At 48.9% G+C, this 23,445-nt stretch overlaps 1 protein-coding gene across 3 annotated transcripts in view; it reads left to right on the top strand.

Annotated features, from left to right (window-relative positions):
* Nucleotides 1–22,215, top strand: part of NDRG3 (NDRG family member 3) — a 60,261-nt gene extending 38,046 nt beyond the window's left edge. The window contains exons 1-15 of one of the 3 annotated variants that reach the window (XM_087749434.1): nucleotides 3,717–3,834; nucleotides 8,189–8,294; nucleotides 8,968–9,088; nucleotides 9,602–9,664; nucleotides 9,978–10,038; nucleotides 11,729–11,815; nucleotides 12,381–12,437; nucleotides 13,642–13,745; nucleotides 14,144–14,209; nucleotides 15,861–15,912; nucleotides 17,339–17,386; nucleotides 18,067–18,102; nucleotides 18,195–18,246; nucleotides 20,108–20,146; nucleotides 20,660–22,215. In XM_087749434.1, the coding sequence (XP_087605560.1) occupies nucleotides 8,231–8,294; nucleotides 8,968–9,088; nucleotides 9,602–9,664; nucleotides 9,978–10,038; nucleotides 11,729–11,815; nucleotides 12,381–12,437; nucleotides 13,642–13,745; nucleotides 14,144–14,209; nucleotides 15,861–15,912; nucleotides 17,339–17,386; nucleotides 18,067–18,102; nucleotides 18,195–18,246; nucleotides 20,108–20,146; nucleotides 20,660–20,838 (1,029 nt within the window). In that variant the 5' untranslated portion in view covers nucleotides 3,717–3,834; nucleotides 8,189–8,230 and the 3' untranslated portion in view covers nucleotides 20,839–22,215. Of the gene's footprint in view, nucleotides 1–3,716; nucleotides 3,835–8,188; nucleotides 8,295–8,967; nucleotides 9,089–9,601; nucleotides 9,665–9,977; nucleotides 10,039–11,728; nucleotides 11,816–12,380; nucleotides 12,438–13,641; nucleotides 13,746–14,143; nucleotides 14,210–15,860; nucleotides 15,913–17,338; nucleotides 17,387–18,066; nucleotides 18,103–18,194; nucleotides 18,247–20,107; nucleotides 20,147–20,659 lie in introns of those variants that run through there. The other 2 variants (XM_087749432.1, XM_087749433.1) reach the window with 2 other exon arrangements.
* Nucleotides 22,216–23,445: the final 1,230 nt, after the last annotated feature.

Below are 23,445 nucleotides of genomic sequence, written 5' to 3'. Positions count from 1 at the left end.
CTCCTCAGTTTAAGAATCATTCAAAGATGTTAGGGCCAAATAGGCCCAGTCTGATGTCCCAGTCTAGTCTGACCTGCAGATTCTCAGCAAGGAATACCTCCCAGCAGTTCCTGCTTGTGTTTAATCTCAAATGTCTTAAAGCTGCTGTTGGGTTGTATCTTATCACCTTCTGGTGTCTGAGCCTTTATGGTCCACACACATCTCATTTTCTGAAGTGTAGGGCTCTGACTAAAAGCAGTAATTCTCAGGAGCTGGGACCATAGGCATATAGCAATAATCACAGTCTTTCAGAGATGGCCAGTAGTATTGGTGGCCTTTCTCTGGCTACTGTCTGTTCTTCTGCCCAACCCCTTCCTGAGAGTGTATCTTAACAGTATAGCTAAGGCAAGTCAGTGCCTCTGCCACCACGTGTGCACTCGCAGTGCTTACCTTCCATCCAAATGAGAGATCCTGTGGCTGCAGGCTGCTTTGGTTTCCCGATATAGTGGGACAGCGAACCCAGCCCTGCACTCCCACTTACGGGTTTCCATGAGACCATCAGCTCACTGGACACGGGGCAGGGCAGAGGGACAAGAGAAGCACTCTTTTCGATAGCACTTCATCATCAAGTGAGCCAATCTGTAACAAGAGTTGCACCCAAAATCTCAGTTTTGTTTTGTTTCTGTCAGTGGTTATTGTATTCTTGCCTGAGATCACAGAAGAGAGTTGAGGTCCCTCTTGGTGGATACTGACAGTGGAACACTAACGCCTGGATACAGCTTACAGGAAGGAGAGGGTAGATGCAGGTGGTGTTAGAGGATGCAGGTGGATGTTAAAGGAAGCTTGTTGGTCTGATTTGGCTCTAACTAATGTCAGTGAATAACTTAGATTCCCCTTAGACTGAAATCCCAGGCCTAAACAAGAAATTTATGTTTTGTCTGTAATTGTGTGAGTGCCCAAGATGGTGATCAGAGAAGCTGTAAGGCTAGGAAGCTTCAGCTGCCCTGTGTCAGTTAGACAGATGTGGCTGTGCGACATGGCACCAGTATTCCATTTTAGCCACAAATGTTTATGGAGCAACAAGTTAGAGAGCCCCAGGGAGGAGAAGCCATCATTGACGTGATTCTAAGAAGGCCAGAAAAATGTGTTCAAAACAGTGTCTTCAAAGAGCTGCTCTGTGATGGGAACCATAATGTGCTCCAGGTCAACATCCTTGGGAGAAAAAAACCCAAACAAACCATAAAAAACTTCACTGGTTTTGCACTCAAAGTTCAAAAGAAGAACTGCACAGAAATGGAGAAGCTTACTGAAAACAAGCTAAGCAGAGAGCGAATGCTCACCATCTATCACAGCAGACGTGAGAAATGGTGCAGGGAAGCCAGCATGACTAAACAGAAGGGCATGGAGGCTATTGAAAACAAAAAAACATTTTTCAAAAAGCTGGAGAAAATGGAAAAGGTTATAAACTCTAGCAGATTAAGTATATGAACAGAACAAAGCAGGCAAAAGGGAGTTTTGAGAAATGATTTGCAAACGGGGAAAAAATAATAGTCCCGTTTCAAACCTATCAGAAGTGGAACCATGTGAGAGAGTTTGGAGAGTGCTAAGGCTGCTCAGGCTCTGAAAGGGAGGACTCGGGGAAGATCTAGCCATAGCAGAAAACCTAAATTTAATTTTTTCTGCACACAGGTGTGCCATGGAGCAGCTCACAGAGGTTACCGTGCTGGAATGCTCTTTGTGGGGAGTCAGCAGGGACCCTGCCTTAAACCGCAGTATCTGTTGCAGAGGCTGTAAAAAAGCTGAAATACAAGGTTTTATAGCAAGTTGCCAGGACTGAATGTATCAACCCAGGAGTTTTAAATGAGTTCAAGGATGAAATAGTTGAGGTGTTGAGAGGTTATGCTCCTCTGTTGAATCTGCCGTGGTGCCCAAGGACTGCAGTGCTTCACCTGTAACACAATTTTTAAAACAGATCCCAAAAGAGTTCTGGGAATTCACTGACCTGCTGTACCAGACAGAGTGATAAAACTAGCAAGGAGTATAGTGGATGAATTGCACGGGTAAATATTTGGAAAGGGTCAACGTGGTTTTTGTAAGAGAAGTTGTCCTGCTCTGCAGAGCTGCTGGAATTCTTTGAAGGAGTCAGTAACCATATAAATAAAGGCAGTTCAGTTGATGCAGCCTGCTGGGATTTCCAAAAGACAAGAGCCTTTACCAAAAGGGGTCCTAAGACACATATTTTAAGGGACTTAGGTGGCCATGTGGTCAGAGGAGGGGTGCTTTCATGGATGAAACATTGATTAAAAAAGGAAAAATAAAACCAGCAGTTATTCTTACAGTTGTTTGAGATTACTAGAGGAGCACCTGAGAGATCTGTGTTGGGACCTGTCCTGCTTAAATCTACTCTTAAATGATCTGGAAAAAGTGATGGAAGGTGCAGTGACAAACTTTATCTGCCTTTGGGTAAACATAAAGTGTGATGCACATTGAATAAAACCATCCTACAGTGCAATATAAAAGGGCGGGCTCAGAGCTGATGATAACCCAGAGGCATAAGACCTTAACATTGCAAGAGATGAGTGAAAATGTCATCTCATGGCTTTCAACAAAGCAAATCAATTCTTGTTTATCAGGAACAGAGAACAAAGCAACCTCATTGTGCTACCATGTAAATCCACAGCACGCCCACGTGTGTTTGACATACTGCCAGCCCCCTTGTCTCAGAAAGGACAGAGCAGTTTTGGAGAACAGCAGTATGGTCAGAAAAAAGCTGCTGTACCAGGACTGGCCAGATAGTCCGGAGCCCATCAGCCCAGAAGGGGGCACGTGAAGGGGAATTGCAACAAGCTGTTAGGTCATCACTGCTGTGGGTTATGGAAGTGGGATCAGTTGTTCTCCATCTTCCAGGCCAAGGACTGGGGCATCTTGTGCAAAGCCAGCAGATACAAGGTGGGGAACGAAGTGGTTCTTCACCCCACACGTTGTTAAGCTTTGGCTTTTCTGGTCATAGCATAAGGCAGATGCCAAAGGTATAGGTAGCAAGGGGTGACTGCCCAGTTCTCAGAAGAGAAAGTCAAAGTGAAGACCACGCCTCCAGTTCAGAAAGTCTCTTTTGGCCTACAGACTGTTGGAGGTTGGGAAAATTAAGGGAAACTGCTACAAGATGCAAGTATTTGACAAGTATCACTACATGCTTGCTCTATTTTATTTTTCCATGAGCACACACTCTTAAAGTCAGACTAGGAGGCTGGCTGGACCTTTGGTCTGACCAGCTACAGCTGGTCTCCATACTTCCTGATCCTCCTCCATCATTATGCTTCTCATCCATGCCCTGAGGGAACTGCTAGTTTTTGAAGCGATGGTTCCCAGCTTATTTGAGTTGATCGATAGTAGCTGCCTGCACGGGACTCGTGTCTCTGCTCTGTCTCGGCAGCAGCACACTGCTGTTGGGCGTGCGTGCATCACAGGCTTTGCGCCTACGGCCAGTGAGAGCAGGCTGCCAAGAGTGAGGCTGCCTCTGCTGCCGAGTTCCCATTTACAGCAGGTTGTCTGCAGCTGCTGTTTATTTTTTACCTACTGTATGAATAAAGGCAGAAGATAAAATTTCTTCAGAGAAACCTCTGGTAAAGTTTCCAGTCCCTAAGTGAAAACTAAATTTTATCAAGCTTTTCAAAACACAACTGCAGATCATCATCTTCTCTCGCATTCATCTCCTTTATTTTGCAGACTGCACATTTGTTAAAATCTGGCTGTCTCCTGGCCGCATCTTTTCCACCAGCCTTCTCCTATCACTGCTTCCCTGCACTATGGACCAGATCAGTGTTCAGGCCATAGCTGGAGATAGACACCTGCAAGGTAACAATCCTCGAATCTCCCTTCAAGCTACACTGCTGCATTGTGTCAAAGCTGGCCTGAAACAAAGCATGCCAGTGTCTGAGAAGTAAAGATGACAAGTGTCTGATACTTTCCAACACTACGTTTCTACATGAGCAATGGGCAAATAGCAGGAGAGGATATGCAGAATTGCGGGTGGGCAGCGGTTATGGAGGCAGTGTGACACAGGCAGGACATCTCGCTGGGCGGCTGGGCAGAGGGTGCAGCCTGCCAAGCTGCTGTTCTCTCACTGAGTACTCTGGTACCCGTTGTAATTGGGTTATTCTGCTCCGTGTTTGGAAGAGTAATAAACCAGTAATGATGTAATGAAATAACTGGGTTTTGGCCAATTCAAGGTAGCAGTTGTATCTTATAAGTTCAGAGACTGTCATTGCCATCCTAAGCATGAGACCTAAGCTCTGTATTAAGCATCTGCCTCATGCTGTCCTTTGGCTTTGATATGTGGGAGAGCTGTTTTGGAGAAAAGCTGGTGACAGGGAAGTCATGTGTGCTGTAATTGTGTGACGTCTGAAAATGTTTTTGTTCTTTGCAATCGTAGGTCAAGATAAAAGCCCTAAAGCTACAGGGCAAAGTTTCAGAGAAAATAAAGCTCACTGGGAAAATGGACATAGAAGTACCTGCAGGGAAGCTAGGGGTAAAACTCAGTCTTATCTCTCCAGGTAATCTTGAAAAGGAGATCAGCAGGATGTTGCATGTGTAGCTAAAAAAGTGAATGTAGAAACCCTTATCTCAAATGTAGTGTCTGCTACTTGCTTTGTAGAGCTTGGAAAAAGCCTTAAAAAAGTAAAAGGCTTTAACCAGAGGAAGCAGAGGAGCGAAGCTGCTTCCCAGGAGGAGGATTTCCACCTTGCCTGGGAACTAGCAAGAGAATAGAGAAATAACCTTAAGCATTCCCAGTCTAAGGCTTTGTCACTGTACAGGGCAGAGTAAGAAGTTTGCAGATTTAGCATCTTAAATTTTTTGAAGTGCTGCTCACTGAGATTTGTCAAAGATGGGATTTCTCAAGTTGCTTCCTTCTTCAGTGGAATTTGTATGTGAATCACTAACGCGATTGAGGGAGTAGCAGGGTGAGTACCCTTCAGATGGGGCTGGTGCCCAGTGGTGACATGAAAAACCTCTTCTTGACAGACTATCTCCCCAAATCGCAGTTTACACAAACCACAAAGTCAAAGCAAGTGGGAGAGCAAGGATTGATTTTTAGCTCAAGAAAACTCTTTTCCTTCCCTACAAGAGAGCTAAGACCCAAGCTCAACTTCAGAAAACAAAAATGCAGGGTGTTGCAGTATGAAGCACATTGAGGTGCTTGAACAAAAGCTCTGAAGAGAGGTGGGTGTTTCTGTTTCCAGTACCTTGTCCAGTATTCTGCCTAGTGGAAGCATGTGGGACCTTAGCAGTAAGTTTGACTGTAATTCCAGAAGAGACACTGTATTGCTGACTTCTTTTAATATCATCAGCTCTTTTGTTGATTTCTGTGCTTTTCTCACTGTTGGCTCAGTTTGGGTTTTGTGCTTCTGTTTGATAGTTGACCTTTTGCTGCTGCTTATAAAACCCTTCCTAGTCCCCTGGAGGTGCAGTTCCGTGAGACGTGAGTCAGTTTAACCGGCCTCATGCTCAGTGCAGGGTTATTTCTTCTACCACCCCATGCACTCCCCCTCAGGCTTGAAGCCAGAACCAGCATTTGCCAGACCTCTCTGTGAGCGTCTTAACTCATTGACCTGGCAGAAATCTAACAAAGGAAGATTAAAAAAGAAAAGGCAGCTGAGTAGTTTCCTGCCAGGTCAGTGAGTTAAAGCTGCTTATGGAAGGGACCAACGACTGCCAGAGCTGGCAGAGAGACCTGCTTTTAATGGCAGTCAGCCACTTGGTTAGCTCAGATGCATAGGGAAGTGCAGCCGGGGCTTGCAAGCTCCGGCTGCTTTGGCACTCGCCGGATTCTTCCATGAGTTCGCTGTTTCAGCCGTGTGCACTGCCAGTTGCCACCCTCGGCCTCGTCCAAAAGTTGCCAGTTTTGTTAAAAGACTCATTAACACCTGCAAACTTGGAGAACTCTAAAATGAGGGACACTGCTATGGCTGCACAACAGGTCCTGCTGGAGTGCCAAACAGGACTTTGGCCAGCTCAGCAGAGCAGCCCAGACGCTGGGCAAGGGGCAGAGCCTGGCGGTTTCCCAGAGGCTCAGGAGATGGAGGCTGCGCCCTGGGCTTCCTTGTGCACCCTTGCTACAAGGGCGGGCAGTCCTGCTGCGTGGCCCCAGACTCGCTTTACACACAGGGACTAGTCGTTTCCTACCTGCGCAGGATGCCTTGGCCCACAGCCCCCTCCTAAGGAAAAGGGAGCCAGGTGAGCATCAGGCTGGATAACCTCACCTGCCTTATTCTCTTGCCAGCATCTGGGGCAGGCAGGTCTCTGCTGCTTTGTACGCACAATGCAACAGCTGAGTGCAAGTAAAACCCAACCCCTTTCTGAGGATGAGGGCAGTCAGAGGTGTCTGTTTTATCCTTCAAAGCCAAGCTTGAGAAGGCTTCAGGCTACCTCGGGTGATTTGGCTGTGGCAGCTTGCTCCTGTTGCCATGCTTCTGGGAGAAGGGGAGAGGCTTTGGGGCCCCCCAAAAGAAGTACAGCTGGGGAGAGGAGGATCTTTCACTGCAAGAACTAAATCAGTCTGGCCCACAGCCAGCCCTTGGGAGTGCCCAGGAGGGAGGGGCGAGATGAATTTCTGATGTGTTGCAAGCCAGGTACTCTCACCTGTCCTGTATTTGGTCTAATCACTTCCAGGTTATTGGAAATTATTGTTTAAAAAAAAATTCACATACTTTGTGTAAAATAGTAAAAACTATTTTTGAGGTTGTAATGTCCTGTCTTCAGGCTGAACCATGAGGCTATTCCCTAAGCAGATATTTTTTTCGTATCAAGAAAATAATTGGTGCTTTTTACAGTGTCTGCAAGTCAAAGCATGTCTCTCCTTTGATTTCTGTATATGAGAGAAAGGTCTTACAGATGACGTTGTGTACCCAGCCATACTGCCATCTCCGCAGCTTTTCCAAAGTCTGTAGTTATTCCAGATCAGTGTTTGTCTAAATGTGTTTGCAGCTATTTTAGTTAAACTCAGACAACTTTGTGGGCACTTCTGTGTTTGTCATCGTGAGATTGTGGCTTCTGTTTCTGCACTGGACAACTATTGCAGAGGTACCCAGAGGCCTCATGGTCCTCTTGCTCTCTTATGCAAAGCGCAGTGCAAAAAGCCCTCAATATTTTGCTTGGGAAAAGGCACGTAGTTTTGCTGGCAAACAATCATGAAACAGGTCATGACACTGCTCCACTGATACCCAGATGGAAACCAGCATAACCTCCTGTATCTGTGCCAGCTGCTGGAGGAGCCCAAGGGTATTTTACTGTCACATTACCAAACCTGGTAGCAGTGAAAAAAAGTGTTTGGTTTAGGCACAGTGCTCAACCTTCCCTTGAGTGACAGGTCAGGGCTTGTGGGCCAAGCTGCAGCAAACATTAATGGAGCAGTGTGGTCAAGAGCTGATGGGCTCTTGGCCAAATGGCCAAGGTGAGTCTGCAGTAGACAGGCAGCCCAGGAGAGCAGGTATGTGTGGATCTGTATCTCTCATTTTTAATGCCGTTGAAGGGAAAAGCTGCCACTCGCTCCCCTGTGGACGGGTACAACCTCCCAGGCAGCCAGTGCCTGGATCTGCAGAGCTTGGGTTTCTTTGCTGTCCCAGCCATCTGCCTGCTCTATGTTGTCATGCCGTTTCCAAAACACTCTGGTACGTGGTCCCCAGGGGCTGGGCTGCTGCCGCCAGCCTCTCGGACGTTGCTGTGTCCCCTCGCCTCAGCTTGCCCACAGACAGGACATTCCCAGGGGTGTGGGTGGGAGGCACATGAAAAGAGACTTGTGGGCTGGTGGGTTGGAGGGAGAGGGATGCCAGCTGGGGAGCAAGGGCTTGGCTGTGGGAGTGGAGCTGCATTCGTGATGCCATGAACCCCTGGAGACAGATGGACACGTGACACCCAGCTTCTGCTGTGGTGCAGCAACGTTACTAAAGGCTATTGAAATGAGATCTTGGTCACAGGAAGGCGCAGCCCCAAACCTTTCACATATCTGTACAAAAGCAACCTGCTTTTGGCAGTGGTTGGAGAGAGAGATTTGACAGGGTTGCAGATTGCAAGAGCTGTACTGAGCCACCAGCTGTGGATAGGAGAGCAATGTTACAGTGTGGATGAGGCCCTTGCTGCTGGCCCTCAGTTAGCGTTCCCTGTAGCTCAGGCAGCCCATGTAACACTGAGGCTCTTTCTTCTCTCTCTGCAGGAACATGACATTGAGACAGCTTTCGGAGTGGTCCATGTCACCATGCGGGGCACACCCAAGGGGAACAGACCTGTCATCCTCACATACCATGACATTGGCCTCAACCGTAAGCCCTTGCATTCCCAGGACCCTGTAAAAGTGGTTGTTTGTGGTATTTGCTTTTGAGTATGGGGACCAGTGGGACTGGCCTGGAGCTGAGTTGGGACAGGTCATTCCAGGGTAAGAAGATAAAGGTCTGCAGGAAAGAGAGCATGTGGCACACCCCTGTCCTATCCAACAGCCCTTGAAAGGTAGGGCCAAGGTGGAAAGGTGGAAATAAGTCCACCCACCACACTGTAGTGCTTTAGCTGACTTGTTGCCCTGTGTGATAGAGCTGCTGCAAGGAAACTGTTCCCTGGATGCTGGGCAGGTGAGCAAGTCCCTTCTACAAGGCTGCAGAAGTAGCGTAATGTTCACAGCAGGCTCAGTTACTCTTTCCACCCAACATGTACTGTTATGTTGACACAGGTGCTCTTCAGTACGTACTGTGAGTACTCAAGTGCTGCAAGGCCTCATTTTCCTGGGCATGCATGCTGGGGTGTCAACTGCCCTCCAGTTGTGGCAGTTACTTTGCTAGGACTTGCTGCTGTGTTGCAGTCAGTGGGGCACAGCAGCGTGCATCACCCAGCATCCACTGCCCTGCAGACTCAGGAGGGGGAGTGGGCTCATGCAGGTGTTTGGAGGGTGTATCACAATAAAACTTCAGGAAATGTCTCATTTCTTTTTTTTTGTTGTCACAGACAAGTCCTGTTTTAATGCATTCTTTAACTTCGAAGACATGCAAGAGATCACTCAGCATTTTGCCGTGTGCCACGTGGATGCACCAGGCCAGCAGGAAGGAGCCCCCCCATTCCCATCTGGGTGAGAGCTCTGCAGAGACCCTTGTTGTCGATGTGGTCTGGACTGAGGTAGCACCCAGTTTAAGCCAACTGGGACTGCCAGGCTGAGTGTAGTGGGAGGCAGCTTTCAGGAGCAGAGGAAATGGGAAGATGAGGAGGCTTCCCAAGGGGCATTCAGGGAACTCTCCTATTACTGAGGCATGGGTAAAGCCCTCACTAGTGATGAGTGCTGGTACCAGCTTTCTGACTTGAGCATGAGCCCAGCACGCTGCAGTCTAGCTGGCGTTCCTTGCTCCATCTGTCCATCCTCCCACAGAAGTCTGACTGCCCAAAAAAACATAGCTCTGTGTTAGTCTTGCTCTGAAGGATGGGATCCGTGCAGTTGGCTGGAATATACAGTATCGTTGCAAAATAATCACCTATGCACATGCCTGTCCAATGTTCCTTGTCTCTCTTAGCTTGGGTAGAACTGGGAGGTGACCTCTGTCGAGCTGTATTTGGAGGTGCTTTGATTTCAGTCTCTCTCGGTTTTCAGGTACCAGTATCCCAGTATGGATGAACTGGCTGAAATGCTGCCCGCTGTTCTGACGCACCTGAAGTAAGTCTCTGAAAGGAAATGGGGTGAGCCAGCTGGATACAGCCATTCCAGCACCTAACTATCTCTGCTTGCAACATCTGATATGCTCACTGAGCTGTCCCAAGAGGCCTGAGCATCTCCTAACCTGTGTAACCCTGTCTGGTTCTTATGCTGGGAACATTGTCTGCCACGAGACAATTTATGGCTGCTGCATCATTGAAAATGAACTATAAGTGAACAGCTGGATGCAGAGAGGGGAAAGGCTTTGCCTCTAGGGATGCTTCAGCTGTGATCTTAAGTTAGCCTTGCTGATTGTGAAATGCCTGTATTTCAGCCTGAAAAGCTTCATTGGGATTGGACTGGGAGCTGGTGCTTATGTCCTCAGCAGGTGTGCAGTAAGTATCTCTTCATTTCCTTGTGACTTATATGAGCTGTGGTCTTCCACTGATCAAGCAGACCATTTGTGGGGCACCGGCAAAGTAGCAGTAATTACAGTAGGCCTGCAGGGAGCCGTGTGAGGGCTACTTCGCATCCAGATGGTTAAATTGGAGCAGCCAAGGCTACTCTGAAGCTATGCCAGACGTGGAAAGATTGTAATGTGATGTCTTTGAGTCAGCAGAGCCCATCCTGGCTGCTAGGAATATCCAGCCTTGTGTCTTCAGAAGGACTAGCTGCATCACTGTAAGCTGTTTCCAGTGTTTGCGACATCAAACAATTGATTCGGTGATGTGCTGTGAACCAGTGCTGATGAGGAATGTGCTTTTTCACTGGAAGGAAGTAGATTTTGCACTCCACCCTTTGACAAGAGAGTGCTAGCTTTATCTTGGTACTTCTACATTTCTCTCTAACGGAGTGTTTATAAGCATGTGAAGTCAGTGGACATAGTTTCGCAGCCCAGGAATTTGCCTGAGTCCTTCAGAGATAGTGTAAAAAAATAATACAGAAATCTGACATTCTCAGTAAAGTTTGCTTCGAGTTGTTGAGTGCAGAGAGTCACCAATGATTTAGGCCACTTGGTGCTTCTTAAAGCCACTTCACCATGCAGCTGCCCCTCCTACAAAACGTTCTCTGCTTCCCCTTTCCTCCAGTCAGGGTTGAGCCTGGGGCAGTGTGAGGCACTGATGTTTGCTCTGTTCTTTGCCTTTTGTATCTTGTGTAGTTTTCAGTCTTGAAAATAAGCCTTTGGCCTCAGCTCAGTGAAGTGCCAGAAAGCCCTTGCCATGCTACCTGGCTTGCAGACAGTTTCCCGATGAGGACAGAGTTGTTTCCTTCTGCTTAACTGGTGCTAATCTATAGAATGGAGCAGAAGAGCTGCCATAAAATTTCAGCTGGGGAGTGAGCCTAGAGCTCGAAGTTCTCTGGTTGTGTTAGACTGCTGGGTTTCTGTTTGCAAGCAGTTCTCCAAGTGTTTTGTACCGGTGCTCCCCCCGACACCCCCAAGGTAAACTGCAGGTTGCTGGGGATGCCAGGCTGGAGCAGGGGCAGGGGGGTCTGTGGGGGCAGGGGGCTGCCCTCTGGTGAGCCAGGGGCCCCTGCAGCTGCAGCTTCCCAGGCCTCTGCTCAGGCTGCAGGTGCTTGCAGGTCTGCAGCACTAACTCCTGTGCCATTTGCCAAATCTTGCTGTTTTTCCACATCTCCACTGGGAGACTGCCTCTTCCTTGAGGAGTGGAAGGGAGGTGCTCTCCAGGCACAGGAGTTTGTCCAGTTCTCTCCTGGAGGTGCCAGACTGGAGTAGAGAGAGTCGCTGCTCACAGCCCTGTAATACAGGGGAACCTGAGCAGGACCTGTGGCTGCACCATGTGCACGGGTCACCAGAAGACACTGCTGAGGCCTGCTCAGGCAGCAGGCGCTGTGTGAGCAGTCAGTCCCTCGGTACCCACAACTGAATCGAGTAAGGTCTGGCTGGGAGCCAGCTTTGGGCCAGGCTCTGAAAAGGCCACTGGCTGCCTGACACAGAAGCAGCTCCCCACTTAGTCTTCATTTTACTTTGTCTTCCTTTTGCAAGAAGCTTTCCAGCTGCTGCGCCTGCTGTTGACGGGTGGGCTGAATCCTCCTTCTGAGTGTGCCTGTGCTCTCTCCCCCCAGCTCAGCCACCCCGACCTGGTGGAGGGACTCGTTCTTATTAATGTCGATCCATGTGCAAAGGGCTGGATTGACTGGGCAGCATCCAAGGTGAGATTCTCCTTCCCCTGCATATCTCGTCTCCGCAGTGCTTAATGAACAGTGTGTAGAGTAAGAAAAAAAAGGGCAGAGTACAGGAATTTGTCGGTTTATGGCACAAACTGTCCAATTTCATTTCTGTCCCTGCTGCGTTCTCAGTCTGGGTGTAGTATGGCCTCCACCGTGGGAGCAGGGGTGGGTGTGATCATATGTGAATGAGAAATCCTGGTAAACTGCTTGGAGATGAGTGGCTGTTGAGCACTCAGCTTTCCTCTGATTCACTACTCATACTTGCAAGCTTCATTTGGCTGAGGTTGAATGGATCTTTTAATTATTCTGTTATTCTGGCCATTTGCAGATATTCAGGGCTCTGAGTTTCTGGAGAGCTGTGTGTTGTGTGTGCACAGGCTTCTTTGGAGCCTTGCATGCCCATCCCAAGCTTCAGGCATGTGATTCTTGTATCGCTTGAATTGTTTCTTTGTTATTTTATTTACTCGGAGGAGCTGCTTTGAAATTTGTAATGAAAGTGCATTTTCCAGTGTACTCTGCCTCCTCCTCATTCAAGGTCACTCTTCAGTTTTCAGGCTGGACAACCAACATAGTGGATATTGTCTTGGCGCATCATTTTGGCCACGTAAGTACCCAGCAGGTGTTAATGTTGCCTGTGCAACTGTACATGGAGCTATAACTTCTGTATGTACCTGCTCTGAAATAGCTCTGGTCCATCAAATAAGGGTGGCCACAGACAGTACTATCTTCTCTCTGTGGCAAGCTCGCATCAGGGCTTTGCACACTGTGGGGAGCATGTGCATCCTCACGCTTGCCCTAACTGTCTCCAGACTCCAGACGTGTTAAGGAAGTAGTGTCCCACACACTAGTGCTAGAACTCCTGTCTTTGTGGTGCCCAGGCAACTCTCTGCAGAAACAAGTGGCAGCTGGTTCTCTGTAGCCAGCATGGAAGCATTTGGGCTGTGGGTAGAGCACAGATCAGCTGGGAGTTGACAGTGGGATATTGTATGTGTCCAGATGTTGAACTGCTGCATTCTGCTCTTCATCTTCCCCTTCAGTTTCAGCAGAAGCAAGCCAGCCCCTCCTGAAAACTTTGGATACAGCAATGCCTTCTGTTTGGGATTTGCTGGCTCCCAGCCAACGAGCTTACTGGGCGACTGAAAGGGTCTGTGCCTCATGCACACTATATATGACATCAGCAGATCAGTCCCTGACCTGAGGCCCTCCTGCAACTCACACATCAGCACGGAAAGGAGTCGCATAGCTTCCTCCTGCTTAGAGCACGTGCTGTTCTTGCCCCGCTTTCAAGCCCCTTCATTATATGTAGTGCTTCCTTGCGTTCCTTTTTCTCTCTGGCTCTTTCTGGCTCTCATTGGAATGCAGTTTCTTCATAGAACTGGGTGTTGGGATTAAATTTTCCTTTGGTCCCAGTCTTGGGGCTTACTTATAAAGCTTTGCTTCTTTAACGTTAAGCATAAGCAGAGGACCTTCCTAAAATAGAGTGATTTGTGTCTGTATAAGCATTACTGAGGCTCAGGAGCCAACTTATCCCATCTCAGGATACCTTTGCACTCCTGCAGCAGCACGTGCACTGCCATTTGTAGATGTGTAGTCACATTACCAAAGTATGGCACTTCACAGTCATGTCACAGAAACACTTAACGTAGCCTAGGTACTAATGCAGTCTGGAGTCACTGCTCTCTGTGTTACTGCTCACGGGGGAGCAATGTGTATGGAGACAGTTTAATGCTTCAATATTTTTATGAATATCATTTCTTTACCTGTGAAAAAGATGATGTTCTCTGTCTTTCAATTCTGCTTTTGTACAGGAGGAACTGCAGGCAAATCTAGATTTGATCCAAACGTACAGGCTTCATATCGCACAGGACATTAACCAAGATAACCTTCAGCTGTTCCTCACCTCATACAACAGGTACAGGATACCTTTTTGCCTGCGAGGTTGCTCCCATAGCTTCCATGCTCAGTAGATTTGCTGCCGTATGTATTATTCTGTTGGATATTATGTCATATGAACCTTTGTCCTAAGCCTAGTCTTCAGCCGTTATCCTGAGCCAAGCTCGGCCTCATGCCTGGATGACCCTTTCACTCCTCAGTAGGTCATCTCTCTAGGTACACAGCAAGCTTGCCATGAGAGCATGGATCTTGTTTTCTGGCAGTTACTGCTGGGGCTCCTGCTCGTGGCATGACACAGGGAGTGATAACCTGTTGCCTGGGTGCTGGAGCCAGCACTCCTAGTTGGATTTTGTGTGCTCCCACAATAACTAGTTTCCTCTGCTGATTTGATGGAGAATTGTTCTGTTTTGCTTTCAGTCGTAGAGACCTGGAAATTGAAAGACCCGTTCCTGGCATCAATGAAAATACTGCAAAAACACTCAAGTAAGTTGCTCTGAATCAGCCTGTATCAGTTACTTACTGTGCAGTCCCTTCAGCAGAAAAGCTATTGCTGCTTCTCAGCAAGAACCCTGCAAGCCCAAGTGCTGGGAAGGCTGTTCAGACTGTCACAAGCTTTGGTGCAGTGCTGTCAGCTAGACTGGGGCAGAGAGGTGTCTGGAAGGCCTTTCATTAAGAACACACTGAGATTCTCCAGAAGGCAGGGTCAGAGGAATAAATGTATCCACCCAGCGGTCACTGTACGTGCTGAGCTGTTAGTTTGGTTGTTTTGCATGAAAAATTAGGGAGGCAGGTTTTTGTTTGTTGCCACTGACTGACTTCCCTCACCTTGCCAAAAAAAGTTACCTGCACAATTCTCCCAGAGATGGTGGTGGGTTCTGAATGCAGAGAATGCAGTGGTGTTTTCCTACCTTGGCAGTCACTCTCATCTGGGAGGGCATAGTCTGTGCAGGGTACAGCTGAGAAGGGACAGACACTGGAGGACTAGTGATAATCAGTACAGGGGAAGTATAAGTAAATTTTCAGATTCCAAGCAAGAAAGCAAAAGGGGCAAATTATCTCCAGTGTGTAGAGCACATGAAGGCTGCGAATTGTAGTGCTGAGGCAGGATGCCTGGGCTGGGCTAGAGACTGCTGCCCAGGCTCTGCTCTTTGCTCCTTGGAAATTGTATGGACTTCTGCTCCTGCCAGTCCCAGGAATGTTTTAGGCATCCACAGCCAAACCCTCTAGATCTTGGCTAACCTAAAAGAGGGGGATTTCCCTGCTTGGTCTCCAGGCAAAGCCAGTCGTGCTGCACTCTGTCATGCAGGCAGCTGTAAGTCACAGAGCAGTGCCTGTCCATTCAAGTGACTCACAGGGATCTGCAGACCCTTCAAATATTTCTTGTGGAAGGGTGTATCTCTGTCCCAGTAGACTTGCATATAGATCTTCTGTCTCCTTAGAGGTGGGACTCCACTGGCTCTGAGGTCTGTGGCTCACAGCCTCCCTAGTCTAAGTTTTGTTGTCTAGTCAACACACAAAAGTGGGGCCTCTAGCCACCCCTTTCTTACCTTGATCTGTAAATGAATAGGGTAAATTCACAGCCACTTGGTCAGTGACCTCCTGTGTATGTTTTACACGTTGAATGTTAAATGTTCTAGAATTACAGTACATATAAAAATTGATATGAAGGCACAGATTTGCCAACAGAGGCTTTGATGTCATGACATTTTTCAATATATTCCCTGACATCTTTTGTTTTTCCTTCTAAAATCCAACCCAAAATACAGTGCTGAGTAGTAGCCAGCCTCAGAAGCATTAAACTCTGTTGGATGTGATTATTCTCAAATTCCTAATAGACATTTCAGAGAGCATGCTCCCTTTTGCAGCCTGGGACAGTGTTTCTCCCAGCCCTAGGCACATCTTTTAACACATGTACAACAGTAGTGGTAGTTGGTGTGCATGGAGGGAGATTATAGGTGCGTCTGCAAGCCCTGGAGGATGTTTTGGTGCAACAGAATGCCATGATGCGGTGGCAGGTGGGGGTTTTGCTGAGCTTTGTTAACCTTTGCTGAGGCTGTTGGTACGCAGAACTCAGCCTTCTCAGAAATCCCTTAGATGGACTGTGAGTAACATCTCTGTTTCGGGTTTTGGCCAGGTGCCCTGCCTTGCTAGTGGTTGGTGACAACTCACCTGCAGTGGAAGCAGTGGTACGTATATGTGAACTCTTTCGTCTCATTACATTAGCCCCACAAATCACTTAGCAAACCTGCCTCACCCAGCAGTGCTTTTACCTTGCACAGAACTACTCACAGAAAATGGCTCTTTGTCCCAAGCTCTTTTCTAGTCCCCCAGCTATTGAGACCTGTCAGCCACTAGTGGGAGGACCGAGGCTCGGGAGGCTTAATGGCCCTGCAGGGCAGCTCTAAGGTGAGGATGGCAGGATCTGAGTAAGAGTCCTTGTGCCCACGCATCTTGCTCAACAAGTGATGCAGAGGACCGCTTTCAGGAACGTGCATCTTTCCCCGAGCTCTGCCAGGCTGCTGCCTGGAGTTCAGTTCAAGTCATGAATTACTGTTCTCTTGCTGTTGTACTGAGGCTACCTGGGGTTTAAGAAGAGGCAGTGTGACTCCAATTCCTGTGGTGGGGAGTCACATAGAGCTCTGCAAAAGCACTGTACCACAGGGAAGGCAACACTTAAAAGCATCTCCTTCCTGTTGTTCTCTGCAGGCACCTATAACCCACTTCCCTCCCAGCACATTAGAAATGGGGCATGGTGTAGTGCAGCGTGGTTGCGGTGGATGTTGCTCCTCCCCTTCAGCCAGTGATTGTGGGGAGACCAGGGGTTTGTGAACAAAAGAAGTTGTCTTAAGAAACCATGGAAGAGTGTAGGAGTCTCCTAAAGCGGTAGCTTGGACCTAGGAGCTGTGCATGGAGAGCTGCTGCAGGGCTTTCTCTGATCATGGCCTGTTGCCTTTTCGTCAGTCTGGTCTACAAGTCTGAGACATTCTCCAAGTTTTGACTTGCTAGGATAATATTCCCGAGGATTCTCATTGCTTCCCAGCCACAGCTGGGGGATGGGATAGGGTCTCCTGGATCTTGGCTTGCCTATCTGGTTGCCCAGGTTCCCAGCTCATAATAATCTCCCCTGCTGGGGTTGCTTTTCCTGCAGGTCCCCCACCTATTCCCTTTTTTGCAGCAGCCTTACAGAGAAGAGGTGGCTGTGGCCTCCTTGTCTGGCCAGGGGATTGAGAGGTCTCTGTCCATGCTGCACTGCACAGAAGTCTCCTTTCCTCCCAGTCTTGCTGTCAGAGCCCAGAAGGTGCTCCAGGGTTTCATGGTGCATCCCCAAAACCAGGGGATGATCTCCCTTGAAGTCACGGCCCAATCTCTCAGAACAGTGACATTCTGTCACCACAAGGTCCCCTTGGATGGGAACACTGCCTTTCCTCTCTGCATCTTTCATTCATTGCTCTCTTCCTGCATGCTCTCTGCTTTCTTGCTCAGTCCTTGGCCCCAGAGAAGCTCCCATTGCTGAAGATAGCCACTGCCATGGGTGCAGCTCCCCCGATTTTACATCTGACTCTTCGAGTTTTCTGTGTGATATCATGTCCCTCTTCCCTCCTTTTATTTTAGGTTGAATGCAATTCACGTCTTGACCCAACCAAAACTACCCTTCTGAAGGTGAGTGCCACTCCAGAACCGTTCCAGCCTGCACAAAGACATTATTTTTGCTGAGGCCAGATCCACTTAGGTTTTTGCCTTCCATACATTTAGCTTTGAGAACTTTGTGGACAGTCATTCAGGGCTGTGTTCTCTCCTGCGTGGAGTCAGACTTGGGAGAGAAGAGTTTGTCAGGGACTCCCTGAATCCCTGCTTTATGGCCACTTCTTTGTTATCTTCAGCCAGCAGGGAAGACCTGCTGAGAGTTAGCAGAGGTGCCCTGCCTCCACCCTGCTCTCTGCCAGCAACAACATCACTTTTTCTAGCTTTATACCGGTCCTTTCCATCCTCACCCATGGCTCCACAGTGTGCCAGACAGGTGCTGTATAGAAGTGTAAAGTGGCAGGTTTGGGAAGAGTGGCAGGAGGAGCCAGGATGGTGGAGGGTTACTCCTGGGCTTCTAGACTATGGCCTGAGATCACCTGATAATGCGGCCTCCAAGGTGCTGGGTTTCTTCAGCAACGGGCTCCCAGAAGACGAATCACCAGGCCTTGCTTTGGCTTTAGAGACAAGTGTGCCTCATGTAGCAGTGCAGCCTGGTGCCATCAGCCCTGGTGGGGTGGGCGGTCCTGGCATGGTTCTGGGGTTGTCTTCCTGGGGTGGGAAGGATGGTTCAACCTTCCTTTTGTTTCCTGTTGCAGATGGCCGACTGTGGGGGCCTGCCCCAGGTGGTTCAGGTGAGAAACGCCTCTGGACTGTCCCACGGCATTTGAGTTGTACGGAGCCCCTTGCTGTGCTCACACTAAAGCTGCACTTTCTGTTTCCACAGCCTGGCAAGCTGACTGAAGCCTTCAAGTACTTTGTGCAGGGAATGGGCTACAGTAAGTGGCAAACAAAATTTTCTGTTTTGGAGCGCGGTTGTTGTGAAGGGAACTCGGCCTTTCTGGTCCATATGAGCCCATTGGCATCTGTGTCCCCACCCGTGAGTTAGTGTGGTTGCCAGAAGATCCATCCATGCTGGAAGTTCAACTAGTGTGCTAGCAAGCCTTAGCAAACCAATGTTTTTCCCTGACCTGTGTTTAATCTGCACTGCAGCTGGAGTGGTGACCCCTTTTTGGTTGCTGGTGTCGGTAAAACCTTGTAAGTCCATCTTTGTGCCAGTCCAGAAGAGTGTGCTCCCAAGAACGGTAAATCTTCCAGAGGGGAAGGAGTTAGCAGTACAGCCTCGCGGTTGTGATGGGAACAGGAGAGCTCTTTCCTTTCTCCTCAGATATACCTATTTCTTTCAGACTCTCACCAGGGGTAAGCGATACCTCAGAATGAAACCCTCTCATGGCAGAACAGAGAGCTGGGTGACTTCTGAGACACCCAGGGAGCCCAGAGGGAGCTGTGCTTTGATCCAGTGCATGCCCTGCCCTATGGCTTCCTCCTTGTGCTTGGAGGCAGAAGACATTGTGTCCTGAGTGTGTCAGGCTGACAGCTGTTCAGCTCCCCTGCCCTCAGTGCTCCAGTGACGGGCCCTTCAGGAGAAGGGCTTCTCAGTGCACTAAAGCAACTCTTGTCTCCATTGCAGGCACCTTGGCACAGCTCTGTCTTGCCTGCCAGGGGCCAGGGCTAAGAGTTCCCTTCTGTGGATGATGAACCGTCAAAAGCTGGAATCATGAGAGGGGTTGGTTCACATGACTGGATAACCACCAGCATGGCCACTGTGGCAGCTGTGACACTCTCAATGGTCTCCACATGGCCAGAAGTTCTTTGCCAACTCATGGGCATCAGGGCTCAGAAGAAGCTGTCCTTTTCCTTAGAGCTGTATGTAGTTGACATGAATGTAGTAGGACAACCATGTTCTCCAAGACTGTCCAGGAGAGCCTGGTCCTGCAGAGGGGAGGGTGCCCTGTGAGAAGGCTCCCTCAGCCTCACAGCCTGAGAGCATTTCAGTGTTCACATCTCTTGTATTCCTGGTGTTAGTAAGGTCAGCAAGTGCTGCCATCAGGGCAAGGACTTCAGCAGCAATTTGGGTGTCAGTTCTCTTGCAAATAGGATGCACAGCACTGGGGAAGGACGGGGGGTAATTTTCTACTCGCAGAATTAGTAGCTAGTCCCAGAATGGTTTTCCCAACTTTGGTGGGCAAGACTGTTGGCACTGCTGAGCTTGACCAGCAAGGCCTCCTCTCGGGGAGAACAAGAGAGAAGTAAATCAGCAGCTTGCCATTTCTAGAAGTGCCCAAGCTAGTTCCTCAACAGCTATTCTTCTACCTTCTGCACATTGGCTGAAACAGTTGGACCTGCCTGTGCGCACACTGCAGGTGGAAGGTAATGCCTTGCAGGAGGCTTGTAGCAGAAATCTGATGCTGTCAACTCAAGGAAAGACATGAATTTTTGTTCCGTATCCAGAGTTACAGAGTATACCCCAGTTTCCCCACCATAGGAAAATGACATCCCTGTTGAGCAGTTGTGGTGTGTACAGTGGGGAGGTAGGGTCACAAGGTACCTTGCAATTTCCAGCTAAAGGCATTGAAGACATCTGGCCCTGATGGATTTTTGAGTCAGCTTGCCGTCTCCCTAAGATGCTCATTAGCAGCTGTTTTCACAAATATTGGGAGCTTTCAGCACAGTGTGTGAGCTGGGAGTGGAAGGCAAAGTAGCTGGGGATCCCAGGAGCAGTGGAGCTGCTAGTCACACACTGCAACTAATTGGCTCTTTCCTGTATTCATCCCTTTCTTTGTCTCATGTTGTTTCCAGTCCCTTATGTGCAGCTCAGCCACCTAAGCACTGAGTCAGGTACCTTCAACTGTGCATCTGCCTCGCCCCAAGTCTGTGTACTGAGTTGAATGATTCTTCGGGTGCATTGCTCTGTCTCGGCATGTCCTGCTGGCCTGCTGCGAGCTAGGCTGATCCATTGTACAATGTGTATGCTACGTTTTTTCACCTTTCATTTGTATTTTGTTGATTGTTGCATGACTTCAGCTCTGTGGTTTTCTAGAGTGACGAGACTGACTTTCAAAAGGTCATCTGTACAACAGCTGCCGTGGTTTGCACAGACACTCGCCATGACTGCACTTGCAAATGATCAGTGACACTTCTGGCATTTGCTCACCTCGGACCTTTTGAAATTGGGCCTTAAACATCTTGCTTTAGACGTGCAAAGACTTAATTTTGGCAGTGAAGAGCGAGTTTTCTTCCTGAGGGTATAGCTCTTTTTGCACTTACCCAGTGACACGTATCTGAGTGACTGTGATACTTGCTCTAGGAACTTCCTCCTTTTCTAAGTCCCATGCTTGTTCTCTCTTGCAGTGCCGGCAGCAAGTATGACCAGGCTGATGCGCTCCCGTACTCACTCCTCCTCTAGCGTGGGCTCTGGGGAGAGCATCCGCAGCCGGTCTCATACCAGCAACCATGGTGAAGGAAGTGCTGGAACCCCAGAAGGAATTGACCTCCAGGATGCACCTCAAACCATGGAAGTATCCTGTTAGGCAGGAGCCCCTCTTCTGGATTCAGACAACTCCACTCTCCCCCACTGAACCCACTCAGAATCTAGCGTTTCATCCAACATGGCATTAACGGTTCTCTCTAACTTGTGCATGCCCATCTGAGCTGCCACCTCCTTGGTAGTCTGTACTTGGCATTACTTTGGTCCTTTCTCTGTGCCCTTGGCATCAGAGCCTCTTTAAAACTCGTTAACATTCCGCGGTCCTAGTAAGTCGCGTTACTGTACACGCTGATACCATCTCCTGTCTGTGCTGTATATCAATCCAGATGACAGCCATTGTCTCCCCTGTTCATTTAAATATAATTTCTGTGGCTTTGTGAGGTTTAGAATTGCTTTCTAGTTGTGCTTCTGCTAAAGGACCCTTGTGGTGCAGTTGGTACATGCATCTGTGGGACATGGGAAAGCAAGACCATGGTGATGTGAAACTCCAGGCGCTGGAGCAGGTGATGCCCTTCGGCAGAGCTGTGCCTGGAGTGCAGAACCCACCAGAAGGTCTTCGTGTTCCCAGGACTCTTGGCATGCCAGGCAGTCGTGGGGAAAACATGGTCAGAAATACTGTCTTGGTCTCATCTCTGTGTGTTAAGAAGGAGCAGAGCGATTTCTTACCTGAGCTTCCTGAAAGGGCAAAGCAATTAACAAGTAAACTTAACTAACCGAGGTGCACTATTAACCGAGTACAAGGGATTAAACTACAGCAGCCCTGGCTTCCAGACCACCTCTGCCGACCCTCTGCCTCTCCTGCAGAAGGGCCAGGTGCAGTTAACACCTGGTTGCTACTCTGCCCTGGCACAGGTGAATCTTTAACATCAAGTAGGTTGTGAAATGGGCAGCAGCGCCCCTTGCCAGGTGGAGATCCAGAAATCTCCTGCACTGCCAGCTCTGCTTCCCACTGCTGCCCGCCCCAGGCAGCGTCCATACGGGGTATTAACCGAGGCTCAGGAAATACCAGTGAACGTAGATGACTGCCTGCAGGCGCACGTTCCTGCCAGTCAGGTCAGAAGTGCGAGCAGTGAACGCCTCCCTGTAGGTACTATTTCCTGTCTTTGTGGAATTCACAGTTCTGCTGCCGTTTTACATCTGGCCAGGTCACAGAGGGCGGGACGCAAATGCCTGCTGCGTGCCAGGGTCTAGCTGTTAATGGGAGAAAAGGGATGAGGGGTCAGGCTACTACAGGTCTTGATAGATGAGCAAAACATCCTTTCTTAACTGTTGAGCAATCCTGACTCACTGGGAGCCAGCTCCTCCGAGGGTCGTGCTCATGTTCTGCTCCGTTTCAGGTAGGGAATGGGACTAGGAGGCTCTGCCTGAGGGGGACTTTGTACCAGTTATTAAATAAAGCTATAACTGAGTTTCATTGTTACCCTGTGTGCTCATGGTGTTTGTCTTGGCACGACCTGACACCCCTGCCAGTGTTCTCAGTTTTGGTGTCTCCTACCACGAGAGGCAAACTCTTTCTTTTTGGGAGAGCCGTCCCGGGCGGGAGCAGCGTGGTCGGGTGCCCCCGCGTCCCCTGAAAGAGGCTGTCTAAAGGCACTGGAGAGCTGGCTTCTGCAAAAATGCAGAAAGAAACTTCCAGCTTTGACAGAGTGGAGACTAAACGACAAGTTTGCTGCAAAACAGGGCATGCTGCCAAGAATTGCCTCCAAAGAAAGGCAAGCGCTAGGAGCTGCCTTCCCTTCGTCTGCACCAGTGTGTTTTACAGATACAACACAAAGTTAACCTGTAAACCCTGTGACAAGGCCGTTGTCGTGACATGAAGAGGCAGAGGGCAGCTGGGAAGGCAGGGTGAGCTCTATTTGCACGTCTGCCCCTGCACCGCAGCCAGCTGCAGGTGGAGCGACGTGCAGCAGCTGGTCGTTTAACACAAGCATTTCTTCATCTTCTGCTTTTCAGATCCAGCTTTTGCTCTCAAGTTTCAGATGTCTGTCATCTTACTTTCACAGAAAGCTAGCTGGGAGTGAAGAGGGGTTAAACTGCTGGTCACAGATTAGACCTGGTCTTGCTGTCATGCCCACGGGGTGGACTCCTGCAGCCCCCTGCTTTGGGGAAGGTCTGCGTGGCAGAGGTCCTTGCAGGAAGTGAGACAAAGTGTTTTCATGAATCACAAACTGAATGAAAGGTGAGAAATGGGAAAAATGGGCCAGTTGTATTAATGAGCGAGTAGTGAAGTGACAATGGGATTAAATGAACAAAAATATAAGTTTGAGGCTACAGAAGACATGAGACTATCAAAGAGACCAGGCCTCCAGATGCCACGTGAAGTTCATTGCTGCCAAATGCAAGTGCTGGATGCAAAGCAACGTATGCAAGAGAAGAGCTGATGTACATGCAGCACTGTGCTTAATTGCCAGCTAACTGCACTGATTCTTCCTCGAGTTCCCTCATACAGCAACAGACCAGAAGAAAGGCAAACACAATATTAAAATGACGATGAAACGAGTTAGAGGAAATAATACCACAGCGGGGTTGGTGCGAGCTTGCCGAGTGCTGTTTATGCTGATGTGGAGCAGGAGAGCTTAGAGCTACAGGCTGCCTGTGGACAAGGAACCCAGGAGAGTAAATAAATGAGATTTTAGCAATTTGGAAGGGA

This window comes from Nipponia nippon, unplaced genomic scaffold, assembly GCF_047370975.1.
Source record: "Nipponia nippon isolate SJK-2023a ecotype South Korea unplaced genomic scaffold, ASM4737097v1 scaffold_13, whole genome shotgun sequence".
Lineage (NCBI taxonomy): Eukaryota > Metazoa > Chordata > Aves > Pelecaniformes > Threskiornithidae > Nipponia > Nipponia nippon.
Note: the sequence above shows the minus strand (reverse complement) of the source record. Positions and strands in the feature narration are given on the sequence as shown.